The sequence below is a fragment of the Antedon mediterranea genome, chromosome 4 (genome assembly GCF_964355755.1).
Source record: "Antedon mediterranea chromosome 4, ecAntMedi1.1, whole genome shotgun sequence".
NCBI classification, from domain to species: Eukaryota; Metazoa; Echinodermata; class Crinoidea; order Comatulida; family Antedonidae; genus Antedon; species Antedon mediterranea.
Window position 1 is genome coordinate 5,884,051 of NC_092673.1, and position 16,644 is coordinate 5,900,694.

The 16,644-nt window shown below is 32.8% G+C and overlaps 1 protein-coding gene and 2 long non-coding RNA genes across 4 annotated transcripts in view; 2 read left to right on the forward strand and 1 right to left on the reverse strand.

Moving 5' to 3' along the window:
• Positions 1-2,352, reverse strand: part of LOC140046493 (uncharacterized) — a 40,840-nt gene extending 38,488 nt beyond the window's left edge. The window contains exon 1 of one of the 2 annotated variants that reach the window (XR_011844798.1): positions 2,053-2,352. This is a non-coding gene — a long non-coding RNA (uncharacterized lncRNA). Of the gene's footprint in view, positions 1-1,499; positions 1,585-2,052 lie in introns of those variants that run through there. The other variant, XR_011844797.1, reaches the window with a different exon arrangement.
• Positions 2,353-2,563: 211 nt separating this feature from the next.
• On the forward strand, positions 2,564-15,333 carry LOC140046494 (uncharacterized). The gene is made up of 3 exons (XR_011844799.1): positions 2,564-2,810; positions 6,054-6,309; positions 13,983-15,333. It is a non-coding gene; the product is annotated as an uncharacterized lncRNA (long non-coding RNA).
• LOC140046490 (uncharacterized) lies at positions 7,045-11,824 on the forward strand. Its single transcript, XM_072091149.1, has 4 exons — positions 7,045-7,123; positions 7,513-8,145; positions 9,199-9,266; positions 9,430-11,824. The coding sequence occupies exons 2-4, from the start codon at positions 7,515-7,517 to the stop codon at positions 11,419-11,421; spliced, it is 2,691 nt and encodes an 896-aa protein (XP_071947250.1). The 5' UTR covers positions 7,045-7,123; positions 7,513-7,514; the 3' UTR covers positions 11,422-11,824.
• Positions 15,334-16,644: the final 1,311 nt, after the last annotated feature.

A 16,644-nucleotide genomic window follows, 5' to 3' on the forward strand; every position in this document is an offset into this window, starting at 1 on the left:
AAATAGAATATTTCAAATAAAAATTGTACATTTCATAGTTTTTACTTATTTTATTGCTTTTGTTGTCAAGCAAGAAATGTATTTCAGATGTTTTATATGTTGAACTACTAAAGCTGTTCTATGTTATAGAAAAGGTAAAATTATCTACAACTGTGAAACTTGTTGAAAGATATATTTTCCCCCTAAAAATTCACATTTTTTGTTGAATATTGCATTTCAATGACACATATAATAGTTGTTAACTTTGACTAAAAACTTGATCGAAAAAAAAAAATATTTACCTGAAAAAATGTAGTTTAAAGTCCTTAAATCCTTAAATTGTCTGTCAGACAATGGTTTTTGGTTAAAATTAACAATTTCTTTTGTCTTTTAAAATATTTATTTTGTGTGGTTTGGGATTTTTTACAGAAGTGAATAAAATGGCCTATTTAGAGTCTGATTTTATTAAATCCGGGATGATTCGGCGCACTTTTGGTGGGACGAAACATCCCACTTTGAGGGCAGAAATGTCTCACTTCTCACTCATATTCATTTTTTTTGGTATTTATCAAGTTTTTAAAGGTATTTAACAATCAATATTTTATAGATATTGACAATGTTGATATATTATATGAAATAAATTACTAAAAAAACCTAATTTTATATTCAATTCATTACTTTGAAAACTTTGTTTTGTTTGTGCATTCACCAAGCGGCCAACAGAGGGCGTAACTTGTTTACATCGTTCGTGTGACTAAAAAATGATTATTTTCGACAATGTTTTCAAATTTTTTGCTTTATTGCATATTTATACCAAGTAATACCACCCCATAGTCCCTCTGAACATAAAGTTTGGAGAATAAAGCTTACTTTATGCTTATAAAATGCATATTAAAGCTGATAAATTTAAGTGTGCCGAATCGTCTTAGCACCGAATCGTCTTAGGGCCGAATCGTCCCGCTACCAGCCTACTAATCTTCATTTTTCATGTTTTTGGGGGACAATACATCTTTAAACATAATAAATGTATATCACTATGGATAATAAAGAGATTCTCATAAACTAAAAGTCAATGAGTTGTAAAATTCATTTACTTATAAAACAATATATCGGTGTAATGTATTCAACATGGTCGTCTAGGTACAAGGTAAACAAATTACGTAAAAGTTGACACTAGTAATAGTATTATAATAGAAGTTTAGCAATTGCCAAAATACATGTCATTTTAATCATTTTAACTTGCATTTTTAAGTTGATTTTCTTTTACCGTAGTTCCTCGGGTATAATCCCACCTCGAGTATAATCCCACCCCCGACTTTACGATTACCTTCGCACGCAAGCATATCCCCGGGCAAAGTCCCAGTGTATAATTTATCATTAGGAAAGAAGAGGTAGGCCTAGCTAGCTAGGCCGACGTCGATTTTTTTTAAAGAAATTCTCACCAAAAAATAGAGTAATTTCTCTGAATTCGGCTGACTTAAAACTCATCAAACATTGGCCATCGTAAAATTGAATACAACCTTAATATCATCGCCCCGATCTTCGCGTTCTGCACATCATGCATTCGCCGCACACTCGCTCGCCGTGTACATTCTGCATGCCTTGTTTACACAACTGCATGCTTGATTACCATAAAAAAAAACACCGCCATCTATACTGACCGGACCAGTACTGTAGTTCGTGTCACCATGGACCATACCTCCATAGTGTCACATGCAACAACATGCGATTTGCACAGAGCTCGAGCGTGGGGAATCGGGAGAGACGGAAAACTCGTATGAGTTATGTCGATATTATTTAGGAAGCCAGGCCCAGATCACATTTTAGGGTATTTTTTAAGTAGAAATCTGGGAGAAAATTTAGGGTGTCACGAAAGCTCAGACCACGAAAGCTCAGACCCCCTAAGACCTAAGATCACGAAAGCTAAGACCCAACACCTAAGATTACAAATACTAAGATATACTACAGCTTAAAAACAATACTTGTTTATCCATACATAATTTTAAACACAGTAGGTTTCATTTATTACCATAAATATAATTTAATACTACCGCAAAACATAGATAAACTCACATTATTTTCGCCCGTTGAGTAAATGTATATTTTTTCTTTACAACAAACAAACTTGACGGGTTGTTTGTTGGTATATATTTACTCCATTGTGTTGCTTCAGAGAGGATGTTTTTCTTACGCACCTGCCTTTCTTGTATTTTGACTCCAAATTTGTTGACTAACTTTATCCTGAACACCACACTTTAAAATTAGGACTTATAAGTACTTTCAGAAGGAGAAACACATAACAAATAAATAAATCCTTTAAATTGATGATTTTACAGGCGTGTTTCTTTGTATACTGTAATGTAACTCCTCGAGCTCCCCGCTCAATGTTTTTGTTTCTATGGAACGCCAAAAGAGCAACAATAATAGTACAAGTATAAAAACAGAAAGAAAACGAAACAAAAAAACTTTTAAGTTAAAATTTATTTGCCAGTATTTATTTCTTCGTACTTGCATGATTATACTATTATCATTACAATTTTAATTTTACATTGTTCCATCCACACTGTAGGTAGATGGACTCCACAGAGTTTTCAGCCCTCTATATAATTTTTGCTCTTTTGACGTTCCATAGAAACAAAAACATTGAACATGGCCCATGGGGTAGGCCTACTGTACTGTGTAGGCTAGTCATTTTGTGTGCGAGAAAAACGTCTGTAAAATCATCAATTTAAAAATGTATTTGTTACTTTTTATGTGATTCTTTTTCATGAAAGTGCCAATTCTAAGGTTTGGTATTCAGAATAAATGTTGGGAGTTAAAATACAAGGCAGGTGCGAAAGATAAATATTTGTAATCTTAGGTGTTGGGTCTTAGCTTTCGTGATCTTAGGTCTTAGGGGGTCTGAGCTTTCGTGGTCTGAGCTTTCGTGACACCCAGAAAATTTATACAGTAGGCATAGACCAATTAGGCCGCCTAGGCCTAGATGACCTGGCAGTCTAATGTCTAGGCCTACATCGGAATATAGCTTTAGATAGCCTAAATCGTAGCCAAAAGAAATATTGTCATTTTCAGTAGTTCATGCACCGGGAAATCCCTGGGTATAGTCCCACCTCCCAAATTCGGGCAAATTTCACGTACAAAGGGGGTGGGATTATACCCGGGGAACTACGGTATTATAAAAAATCAAAGTGAATTTTTTCAACACAGTACCTCTAATTACAATTTAATCAAATTAAATAAATATTAAACACTAATATAATAGGAAAAGGTTTAGCAATTGCCAATATACAGTACATATTATTTTCAATCAATAATATATGTTACTTACAGTGTTCATATAATCTTGATAGAAGATGTCTTCGTACTGTTAACTAGCATGCTACATGGTGCTAAAATTGGAGCTAGGCATAAATAAAAAAGGAAGTGTGAAAGTGACCTATATTCTAATATATTGTTTTAAGTAATGATAAATGCAAAAGTTTACATAGCATTGTAAATATATATATAAGATCACAATGAGATTTATAATATAAATTGATAATATTAATTTCTTATGGCCTATCAATACATTTTTTGTATGTTATATTTCTTGTATTTTTAACTCTTTACCTATTAAAATACAGTTAACTTGTTTATCTCAGTAGATCTAAATAATATGCCAGAATCTGAATCAGCCTGACCAGGGCCGTAGCCAGGATCTGTCAAGGGGGGGTTCGCACACTAAGTATTTGGGTCACCCCCATACCTACCCCCCCCCCCCCTGGGGTGGGGCCTGAGGCGAAGCAGATGGCCGGAAAAGACACTCTCATGCAGCATGCTACCAATGAGCAAAACGATCGTACTTGGACTCGTGGACTAACGATAACATTTGTTGCCGTATGTTAGATGCGCGTGCTCTGTGCGGAACCGCCGATTGTTTGATCATTTACTCGATATTTTGTTTTGCGTTCAAGTTCAATGCGAACGTACGTCTAGGAGAAGCCCCGAAAAAAGCACACTGGGTGAAGGCAAATGCAATTCTTATTATAGCTCTATCTATAATATTTATTTACAGCAATTTGTTGAGGAAATTAAATATGCCAATGTAAATAGGTGATATTGATACATTTGAGTACGTATCGGCTGGTGGTCTAGAAAAAAATAATCGGATGTCATAATGTGAACTACAGTACATGATACCATAGATATTATAGTGCAAAATATTAATATTCACTATAATCCTCTATGATACATTATACTTCATAGCCACACATTAATACTGATGTATGTCGGAAGGCTATATACTTTATGCATGCTGCCTGACTGCCAGTGATCTAAACAATAGAGAGAAATGGTGAACCGCGATGACGTCACTCAAATTTCACCGAGTGGGTATAGATTGTAAACAAACCATTTCGCCACATGTTTTTGTATGGGAAATTCCGATGGGTTGAGTTAAAAAGGTAGTTAGAAAAGAACGTTTAAAACACACATAATAGCAGTATCTTTTTATTTTGCAACACCCTTAACAATTTTAATGTTATATGGGCAAATCTTAACATATTTTATTTCAATTTGGATTGAATTAAGACGCGTTTTTGTTATATACTGTACCCAGCTCTAGGCCCTAGATAGTTTCGCTGATGCTGTGTTGACCTCGAGTAGGCCTACTCGAGCAGGCCTACTCGAGCGAGCCTAGCACGGATTATCGGTTATTATAATAATAATAATAATATTGGAAATTCTTTATTGCATATTATATAACACCTATATAAATTCCTGTCATTTGATTGGACGAATGTGGGTCACATGGCGTGCAATAGTACGCACTATTCAACGATCGTTAAATAGTACTTTTTGAAACATTTTTGTTTGTTATTTAGATGTTATATAAAACAAATAATGAATGTTTTGTATTCGTGTAATGGTACAAATAATGGCACTTGGTGAATGATGAAAGGTTATATCAACTCGGCTTTGCCTCGTTGATATAACCTTTCATCATTCACCTCGTGCCATTATTTGTACCATTGCACTCATAAACATTCATTATTTGTATACTGTACTACTACTACTTTAGCTAGGGTGCTGCTAGGCCTCTCCTAGCTAGGTAGTAAGACTAAATAGAGCATCTCTAGTAGACGTAAGCCTAGCATTTAGTTTCAGCTTGACAACTGCCATTTTGTTATGTGGCTAGTGATGCTTCCTGCCGGGGGGCTACCGCCAGTAATGAATACTTGATAAGACCATTCTACTATAATACTATAGGCCTAGTCTAATGTAGACCTACAGATAGATATGAGATATTTTTAGGAATATGATTGTGAATGATGGATGACTAAATACACAAATAGAAAAAGAATTATGAGCGTTACAGCAACAACATTGGTTAGACGACGCCATGATTCACGTGTATAAACATAGGAAATGTGCCGCCCTCAACGGTTTGTTATGATTTTATACCCACTCGGATTTTAGACGTCGGTTCGCCATTTCTCTCTATTGGTACGCAGTTGTCTGGCGGTGTCCTTTGTACGAATCGTTCGTCCGTCCCCCAGCTCGCTGTGAGACGCGTCAATATCATGTTACATGCAGGGACCAAACATTTGTTTTTCAGGTTAAAATCGGCAATTCATTTGCAACTCTTTACAGACTATATCACTCGAAGTACGCTCATACAGGGAAGAAGGTACTGTATGAGTTATTCCGAACGAGTTTACAAATTTTTTAATTTACGAACAACTTTTTGTACTGTGGGGCACGTATTTGGACGATTTTCGGAGATGAGGGTGAGGTATTGGGCATGTCGGGGATGGGGGTTCGCAGTCGGTTAAGGAGGGTTCGCTGTAAAAGGGGGGTTCGCCCGAACCATAAAAACCCCCCCTGGCTACGGGCCTGCTGACTAACAGAGAACATACTCCACTAAGCCTGCATCTACAGGGGTCATTGTCGCTTGTGCGAAGCGCATTTAATAACATGATAGAAGACACTTTTATACCACCGTCATGTGAACAAGTTGAGTATAAAAAATTACAAAACTGCTTTAAAGTAAACATGTATATATAAGTTGGATTAATATGTTTAACCCAACTAAGGAGAGCAGACAAACAGCCCAGCATCAGAAATCAGAAATGTTCAAATGGTTTTCACAACATTGGTATTATGCTGATGATTTACCTGATGACAACATACTTGGCTCAAAGATTATTCAGCAAACATCTCAGATTCTATCAATTCAGTGATTGCATCTATTGTTATAAATGAAATAGTATTTCCAGTCATATTATTAAATCTGTGAAAAAAACAAACGAAATGGGTTGATTAATGGAGAAAAACAAAACACATTGCAAAGTAAGTATTTACAATCATTTTTTTTTATATTTGAGAATGGTAATAAGAAATGTTCCCAGAAATTCACTGTCACAATGAGTTGGTACTGTGTGTACCTGTACCCATTCACTGACAAAGGTAATAAACACTGTAGAAACCATATGACAATCATACATATCCAGGTACCACACAAGATCTCTGCAAATGAATATTATTATTTGTTTGCATAAAATAGAACAGATACGGTAGTTAAATAAATATTTTAAAATAATGCTCTTTTATGCTGAAGCACACATTGGTACATTGATAAATTAGTACTGTATAGACAGAAAATAAAAAAAAATATTACAACAATTGAAAGAAAAAAAAATAGTTAGCTAGTAATATAGCTCAGATAAGAAAATTGGGATATTGTCCTAAATCCTAAAAGAGAACATAGAAATTACAGATTGATTTAAAAAAAGGAATGAGCATATTACATTTTGTTTCTATATATTACTATGGCTTGTCATACTTTATAAAGAAAGTTTGCGTGACAAGTTCTATTAAAAACCAGAGTTCACAACATTCATATCTATTATTATGAAGACAATGCATTGTATTCAAGTTTTATGACACAGAAACCATTGTTAATGATACTTATATTTATTGATGAGTAATATTCTATTTTGCGGGGAGTCAACATTTTATGTCTATATTTATATTATTTATTGTACCACTCATAATGCTAAATATTGTGGTTTATTGTTGTTATAGGAAGAACTAATCCTATTGCATCTTCTAAACTCTCTACTAAATTTCAGTTTAATCCAACAAAAAGATTAAGTAATAACTGGTAAGTCTATTTTAATATAGAATTTGTCTTGTTGCTATAGTTTTTCTTGAAATAAAAGTGTTTAAGCTGTAAATAAAACCTATTTGCTTTAAAATGAAATAACAATATAATAGACGAATATATGTTAAAGGTTGATTAAAATTGAACACATTAAGAGAAATCAACAAATACAATTTGAATTTTGAGCTGGTAGAGATATAGGCCTGCTTATTAATTATCTGTATAAATATACTAAATATATTTAGAAGATATTAATATATATAAATTTTTAAATTCTCATAATGCACCAATAATTGATGATTTGTAAAAATGAACAATATCATAATAGTAGGTAATACTCAATCTAAATGTTATTGTAGCTATGAACAATGTTGTGTGTAAATTTTTAGAAATGACAACTAAAGAAGAATTTGTAGAATTTCTTGCATGTCTAAGTGATAAATATAAGGGTGAGAAACGCTTGTGGCTAAGACTTCTGCTGAATGACCACTGCTCTGGAGAGGTTTTAAGTAGAGAAGATGTCCCAGCACTTGAATGGTTTAATGAACTTGAAAGCAAAGGTTATATTCAGAATAACCCTACTGATGTAGAAATTCTGTTGGACATTACTAAAGTAACTGAAATGAAGGAAGCGATAGATTTAATCAAAGAGTTTAAACTGAAGCATCCAAACAACAATGAAGAGTACAACTTCACCAAGGGAAAACCAATAACAGAATATCGCAAAAGACTCTTCATGGCTTTAAGAGAAAATACTACAAAAGTATCAAAAATGCTTGCCCACTACAGCCTAGGTCATCACAAGTTCAACACTATTTGGGATTTTGTATTCATCCTGGAGAGGGATAAACTTCTGGTGGATGAAGAGAAGCCAACAGAACGTTTTGCAAAACTTCTCGATAAAAAAGCAAGTGACTTGTTTTTGGGTAGGCCTACAGAAATTAGGAAAGTGAAGAGAAAAGTTAGCAATCTTGCTAGAAAAACAACTGGAAAAGTGGAAAAGACCAGGATTATGAGTGATGGTAAGTATTATATTTAAAAATAACAAGTTCTATAAACAATTCACTGCAAGCAATAAATAGATCTTTGAATATTGTATGTTGCAGTACAATCTATATAATTTTAATTTGTTAATGTAAACCATTATAGAGTGCTTATTTAGTTTACAATGAAACTTCATCACATGATAAAGTCCTAAACATGGCGTTGATAGTGTTGTAATGCCATTTATTGGATGACACAAAAAACAATTTTATAATATCCGTGATATGCATATACAGTATCACATTGAGTTATCTAAACAAAATTTAACATTGCTGTAAATTATTATTGGACCCTTATTTTTTTTTTGTAGTGTTTTGATGATTATAGTTTGTTGCGTGTTAAATAATCCTATTGCCATGATTTTCAATAAACCATCTTTGTCGATTTACTAGATGGTTTAGTGAGCACATAATGGTAAAGGTTTATTTTAAGCATTTTGTAGTTTCCCATGCATACAATGTTTTTTAGCACACACAGTCCTATGCAAAATAGTAAAAAATAACAGTTAAAAAAAAAAAGGTAACAACCAGTTTATCTTTTTATTATTCCTATTACTCATTACAAAATAGAAAAGTTTAGTATTTGTTTTGATACGCATTTTAACACCGTGTGGTAAGTATCCAACTAATATTTACACAAGTCTTCATAAGCCAATTTATACTGTACATAAGCAAATTTGCTTTAAAAATACAGAAAGAATCTATTTTGAAGTAGACAAAGTAGGGCTGTTCAGAATTGCATTGTAAAAATATTTTGATGGAAGTTTTACATTTATAGGCCTAACATGTAATGGAAGTTTTATTTTTATTTGCAATCTATATATAAATAATAACAACCCAATTAATCTTTACAAGTAAGAATTTGTTTCAAATGAGGTCTTTTGACGCAACTTAATCAACAAAGAGTGCCACCAAAATTATTATTATTATTATTATTATTATTATTATTATTATTATATTATAACTTAATAAAGTGTTCTGCTGTCCATTTATTTTATTAAATATTCATAGTTTCACTTATCATTTCTTTAGGCCAAACTGACAGACAAACTAAAAGTAGGCCTACTACTGCACCAGTAGTACTCAACGCTGACAGAAAGGTAAAATACCAAAGACTATGAGAGACATAGTACATCTTTAGATAATAAATGTGTTGATAGGCAGCTGTTAATAATAATAAAAAAAGATGTATTATAATTTAAAATAGATGTCTAAGAAGCACATACACTGAAAAAATTAAATAAATTATGTTATATTTTACAGAAAACAGTATTTGACAGAGATTTGGAATGTCAACAAAGATTCACAAATAAAAAAAAAACAAGTGGTAATCTACAAAATTATGGAAACAAAATGGAAAGTAATAATGATCAACATGTTTGTAAAATTAGATCGGAAATACCAGACTCCTACTTAAATGATAATCAAGCGCAATATCATTGTACTGAGTGTGAAAGGTATCGGTGTGAGCAATGTATCCAACAACATATGGATTTGTCTGCACTGAATTGCACATCAGATGCAAATGTAGATGGAACAAGTTCACAAAAATGTTCAGTTCATACTGACAAAAAATTGGACTATTACTGCCTTACTTGTAAACTTATGATATGTGAAGATTGCAAACATAGTCATATTGATAGAAGCAATCATAAGATGATACCAATAGAAAAAGCTCTGAATGACATTAATCAAACTGTTAATAAAACTATAAAGATAGCTGAAGACATTAAAGAAAAGCTAAATGAAAGATTAGATGTTATCAATAAAGAAAGATCTGAGCTTGAATCTAATTTTGAGTTAAGCAGAATATCGATTGAAACTCATAAGAATGAAATTATCAGAAAGGTGAATGAGGAATCGAAGGTAATGATAGAAAAGCTTACACAGACTTATGAAAAACAAAAAGATGTTATTGATATTCATATTAAAAGTATTGAATTAAAGCTGACACAAGTGAGCTCATTGATTGAATCTATCAATAAAATGATGAATAAACCACAAGAAACAGAAACTGTTACATCATACATGACAACTATCACTGATGTTGGGAAAAATGTTTTAGCAGATAAATCATTTACTAAAACAAGTTTTACACTAAAGTTTGTTCCGTCTCAAAGGCTGAGTGAGTTGATGAAACATGAAAGTGTTGGTAAACTTATGATTGTCACGGTTAATAAAGAAGATTGGAACATTTCAGTCACAAAAGGACAGCTATTTAGTGTGAGAGTATCAAGTCTAGCAGAGAGTGATGTTGGACAATTAACAGCCACACTAACCAACTTATCAGGTGAGAAATCTCAGAGTAAAGTAACACACAGAAAGGGAAGGTGCACAATAACAGGAAGATGTGATTTGGAAGGAGATTGGCACATGAACATCACTGATGAAGCTATGTCGCATGTCATAGGTTCACCAGTGAGTATTAAGGTGGAACCTATTGGACTTGTACAAACGATAGAAAACATATCAGAGTATAAAGAACATAATAAAACAGCAAAGGTAACAGATGTAGTATTAGGTACTGATGGATGTATGTTAGTGTCAAGCTACAGTAGAGAGTTAATAAAGGTGGACCAATCAGGTTGTTTTGTTTCTAGAATACAAATACCACAAAATATACAAGTGAATTACATGCATCAAATAGGCAATGGTCACATGGTGTATAGTGATTATTTAGAAAAATGTGTTGTAATGTGTGATAATCAATATTATGAAATCAGAACCTTTGGTAAAGGAGTATTAAAATATCCAGATGGTGTACGAATAAACCAAAAAAACAGGATATTGTATGTAGCAGATCGTAAATGTCACTGTGTGTTTAAATTCAATATTGATGATGGTAGTCTATTGGGTAAGATAGGTTCTGAAGGAAGTAAAGCAGGACAATTGAAAAAACCAACAGATGTTGCTGTAACAAAGGAGGGTCATGCTATTGTTGCTGATCGTGAAAATAGCAGAATACAAATGTTTGATGCTAATGATAAGCTGATTAAGATTCTTGTAGCCTATGGTAAAGAAGATGGTAGAGTCTGGGGTCCTTGTGGTATAACTATAGATATGGGTGGAAATATAATAGTGTCCAGTAATCATAAACTCCAACTATTTGATCAAAATGGTAAATTCATTAAACGAATAGATAAAAAAGATGATGGGTTGAATATGCCATTAGGGATGGCTGTAATCTCTAAAAGACCACGAAGAGTTGCAGTAGCAAACCATTTATCCAGCAACATAAAAATATTTAGTTATTAAAATAACTAAAAAATGTGTACAACAAATTAATTGTAAGTAAAGCATGAATTTCTAATGGTTTTTTGTTTTGATGCACATTTTTCAATTTTGGAGGTCGTCGCATTGCTTGTGTGTGTGTGTGTTGGCAAGACACAAGGCCATACAACATCTTGTGACTTTTAACTGAATAGCCAGCCATTTACAATCAGTTGATGTCATGTCATCCAACATCTTACTGCATTGCCAGCTATTTACAGTTGATATCATGTCATACAACATTATGTAACTTTTAACTGTATAGTCAGATATTTACAGTTGATTGTTACTGTATAGTGTATACAGCGAGTTAAAACCAACAGTTTATCATACCAACAATATCGGCATGGGTTTGAGGCCGGCTTGTTCCTAGTTCTCAGGCCCGTAGCCAGGGGGGGTTTTTATGGTTCGGGCGAACCCCCCCTTTACAGCGAACCCCCCTTAACCGACTGCGAACCCCCATCCCCGACATGCCCAATACCTCACCCTCATCTCCAAAAATCCTCCAAATACGTGCCCCACAGTACAAAAAGTTGTTTGTAAATTGAAAAATTCGTAAACTTGTTCGTGAACCTTCTTCTCGGTATGAGCGTCAACTAGCGATACGTGTCTGTAAATTTCTGAAAGCTGCAAATGAATTGCCGATTTTAACCTGAAAAATAAATGTTTGGTCCCTGCATGTAACATGATATTGACGCGTCTCATAGCGAACTGGGGCACGAACGATTCGTACAAAGGACACCGCCAGACAACTGCGTACCTAGTATAATAATTGTTTAGATCACTGGCAGTCAGGCAGCATGCATAAAGTATATAGCCTTCCGACGTACATCAGTATTTATGTGTGACTATGAAGTATAATGTATCATAGAGGATTATAGTGAATATTAATATTTTACACTATAATATCTATGGTATCAAGTACTGTAGTTCACATTATGGCATCCGATTATTTTTTTCTAGACCACCAGCCGATACGTACTAAAATGTATCAATATCACCTATTTACATATTTATATTCCTCAACAAATTGCTGTAAATAAATATTATAGATAGAGCTAGCAAATAGCATTTGCCTTCAACCAGTGTGCTTTTTTCGGGGCTGCTCCTAGATGTACGTTCGCAATCGGCGGTTCCGCACACAGAGCACGCGCATCTAACATACGGCAACACATAGTTATCGTCCTTTAAATTATCGACGTGTTTGAGAAGGAGGAAAAAAGTACGATCTTTTTGCTCATCGGTAGCATGCTGCACGAGAGTGTCTTTTCCGGCCATCTAGGGGTGTCATTTAACAAAATTCGCTTCGCATCAGGCCCCACCTCCAGGGGGGGGGGGGGGGGTTGACCCAAATATTTAGTGTCCGAACCCCCCCTTGACAGATCCTGGCTACGGCCCTGGTTCTGGTGGTTGAACAAGTCTTCCCAGATAAGGACTATAAACCGTAGTCACAGTTATTAAAGAACCCAGTTCATCATTTGAGATGAGTAGGGGGTTCACAAAAATAGCCCCTGTATCAGGGTGATTAGCACCTATCTGATAGGACAGTGATTAATTTACTAATGGTAATCCTTGGCGCGGCCACATGTGCCTAAAGACATAAAAAATGATTGTTGCAACTGAGAGTAAACATTCCTTATGAATGTTTTAAGTTAATTATTAAGTATTAATTATTGTTACGTATAATTTATACCTAAATGTATACACATGACTAATGTTTGGCAGTATAAGTAGTTATTTGAAAAAGTACTATTTAACGATCGTTGAATAGTGCGTACTATTGCACGCCATGTGACCCACATTCGTCCAATCAAATGACAGGAATTTATATAGGTGTTATATAATAAGTATTAATTATTGTTACGTATAATTTATACCTAAATATATATACATGACTAATGTTTGGCAGTATAAGTAGGCCTAATGATTATTATTATTATTTTACTTACTGTTAATGTAATCTTTATAGATTATAGTAAGTGAGCACATTAACTGCAAACAAAAAGACATGAGAAACAGTATATACTAAAAATGAAATGAACATTGCGGTAGGTGATAAGGTAAAAAAATAGAAGAATTTAGAAAAGAAATGATTTAACATTGTATATACTATTATATAATCCCATTGAAATTATTTGCACTTGAACAATTTTGTATGACCTATCAATCCATTTTCCTTACAATGTATTTTATTTCTTGAATTTTTACAATTGGTATATAGGAAATATAAACTTTAAAAAATACTATGACTATTGAATGGCAATATATAATTATTAGCTTAGTTTTTAATACGCCATAGATATTCATCTGACACTATACCAGTCAAACTCTTACTGTACATGTCAAATGAATTTACATGGATTTTTTTTTTATATTTACTGTTCTGATGTTTGCTTGCTATTATTTTGCTTTTTGAGTAAAGGGAATAAACATATTTTGTATTTATTGAGGGTAACTAGTGGTATAAACATTTTAATTATTTGTTGGTTGTTGTTAAAAGTTGAACCACTTTAAATTCAGACTAAACATTATACATTTATTTACAGGATGACAATGTTAATTCTTGAAGAATTTGTTCTGGACAGAAATGAGTTTGAAGAAAAATACTTTCAACATTATAATTATATTATTATTATTATGGATGTATCAAAATTTAGATGTTAACTATATAAAACAATAATATTGTATAGATGTACTGTATTGGAAATCAATATACAAAGCTTACAAATTGATTGAAACAAGTCATGTGACACACAAAATGCATCAAAAGCATGTTGGCACTTTGCATAACAATAATTTTAATGTGAGCAGCGCTCAAAGAAAATCTACTGATACCAGAGAAAAAAAATTACCATATTCATATTACCTTTTCAATATAGGTATTATGTACGTTATCATTAGAATATGTAATAGAATACAAAGGACAAACAAGAAATGTCCATAAAATGTATTGACAATCAATAGATTAGCTCTACAAGAATGATTAAGAAAGTCATGTGACACACAGAACGCATTACAATAATGACCTAGGCCTGTGTACTGTTCTTCAATGTGAGTAGCGCTTAAAGAAAGCTATTAGAGGATGTGGAGAGACGGATGGTGGCTTATTAAATTTTGGTTTAAGAGAATTTACAAGATATTCTACAATTACACACTCTTGAAGAAAGTCTTGGATATAAGATTCAATAAAGTTAATCACATTTTTTCTTAGCAACTTTAAATAGATTGGCTGAGCATGACTTAGTTTGTTAACCATCTTTTATTGCAAAATTTGCAATGTTATGTTTAATTACCATATCATTATTATTGTTCAGGAGGGTTATTAGGAGGCATTTATTCCAAATGATGTTCTATGGGGGGAAATTTATTTGAGGCGGGCGTTTCTTCAAAGCGGGGCATTTATTTGAAAATATACGGTAATCTAATCTTCTGATTTCATGACATTTTTTTTTTTTTTGTCTTGTGTGGGGTCTTCCCACTTTTATTATAATTCTCAGATTTATATGTATATATATTATATATAAAATAAAGGTACATTGTAGCAATTAATTATTTGTATGAATATTTCTATTTCTGTTGTATATTACTAAGATTGTTACAAGTTAACAAGTAGTTAAAAAGTAGGCATATTTACATAAAAAGATGATTAATTTCAATATAATAACCATGCTTTCATTTACAATTTTAAAAAGATGTTAATTAAAATATAAAGATAAAAGATGGTAATAAAAGTCTATGAACTGTCATTAAAAACGTACTTATAAAATCTTGTTCATGTTCTGGTAGAGAGGCTATAAACTCAGAGGAGGAATATAAAATATCCTCCCTTTTCACCAAGACAAAAAGGATGAGATGAAAAAAGAGGAATGCAAAAGTTTGAAAACTAGATAAGGATGATAGAGTGGAATGAAATATTTAAATGAAAACCGTAAGGTTAGAGTCCATACACCGTGCAAGTCCAAGATGCCATTTTGGCTCTGTGTGTATGTGAGACGCTTCATACCCGATGACATCTTATTATAATACTACTTCTACTTCTGTATACAATTTGTAATTGGGAAATAAACAAAACATATTGCATTTTAGAAAACATGAAAAAAAAAACACTTCATACAGACTATATTCATGCTATCAATTGTAACAGAGTTTCCTTTTTTGCACCCCATTTACGTTGTGCCTTAATGAAGTTACACATATGTTCATTTTCTATTAGATTTTTAACTTCAGCAGTGAAAAGAATCCAGATCTTTTTTTTATCATCTTTATCTTTTCTTCCACCATTGGATATTATGTGTACCTTGTATATACAGAATAAAAACATAGAAATCAATTCATTTACAATATTGTTTTTTGTTCCTGTAACAATTTTAAACCATGTAATATTATCTTCAGCTGGAAAGCAATTAGCCAGCACACCTTTAAATTTGTGCCATGTCCATTGAATGGCATTGCATTCAAACAGCATGTGCTGTTCACTTTCTATCTGATTTATACAATTGTCACATAAATTATTTTCTGCCAAATTCCATAATTTTAATCTTTTTTTACACGGTAATATTCGATGTAAATTGTAAGAGTTTAAAGTTGAATTGAGCAACTTTAACTATATGTTTCATCTTGTATACCTTATAATACCATACTTTATTCCAATCTATTTCTACGTTATTTAGCTCACATTCCCATTTTCTTTGTGAACCTGGTTCAGTGGAACGTTTGTTTATAAAATATTTATAGTAGATAGATCCTTTAATGTTCTTATGCAACAATGAGTCATTATTACCTACATCTTGATTATTTGTATTGTCTTTTCTAATAATTTCTTTCCACCCATTTGGTATGGCATTCATAAGCTGTAAATATTCGATTAAACCATTATGTTTTTTATACAAATTTGAGATTATTTCACCTGCGGTACATACTCTATCATTTCATGACATTTTTAATACATTCCTAATAATAATTTTTTATGTTGTAATATCATATAATGAAGAAGGCAACCTTATTGGAAAACAACTACAATAGCTTTTATGTGTAAATGTGACTCGTATACAGGAATCGATAAACTGTTGAAAGGTGTTTTGTCGTTGCTAGGGGTAACTGGCAAACAAATTAAATGTAAATCATTATAATCAGAACCCTGGATTTTCCCAAATACAAATTTAGTTATGTGGTGCCAGACATGCATCATAAATCCAAAGGGACTCAAAT

Bases quoted from the DNA above. Each gene is read 5' to 3' on its own strand.
- LOC140046490 (XM_072091149.1), top strand. From the start codon at position 7,515: ATGACAACTAAAGAAGAATTTGTAGAATTTCTTGCATGTCTAAGTGAT. The intron at 8,146-9,198 runs GTAAGTATTATA...TCATTTCTTTAG, and splicing joins GACCAGGATTATGAGTGATG to GCCAAACTGACAGACAAACT. The intron at 9,267-9,429 runs GTAAAATACCAA...TATATTTTACAG, and splicing joins TACTCAACGCTGACAGAAAG to AAAACAGTATTTGACAGAGA.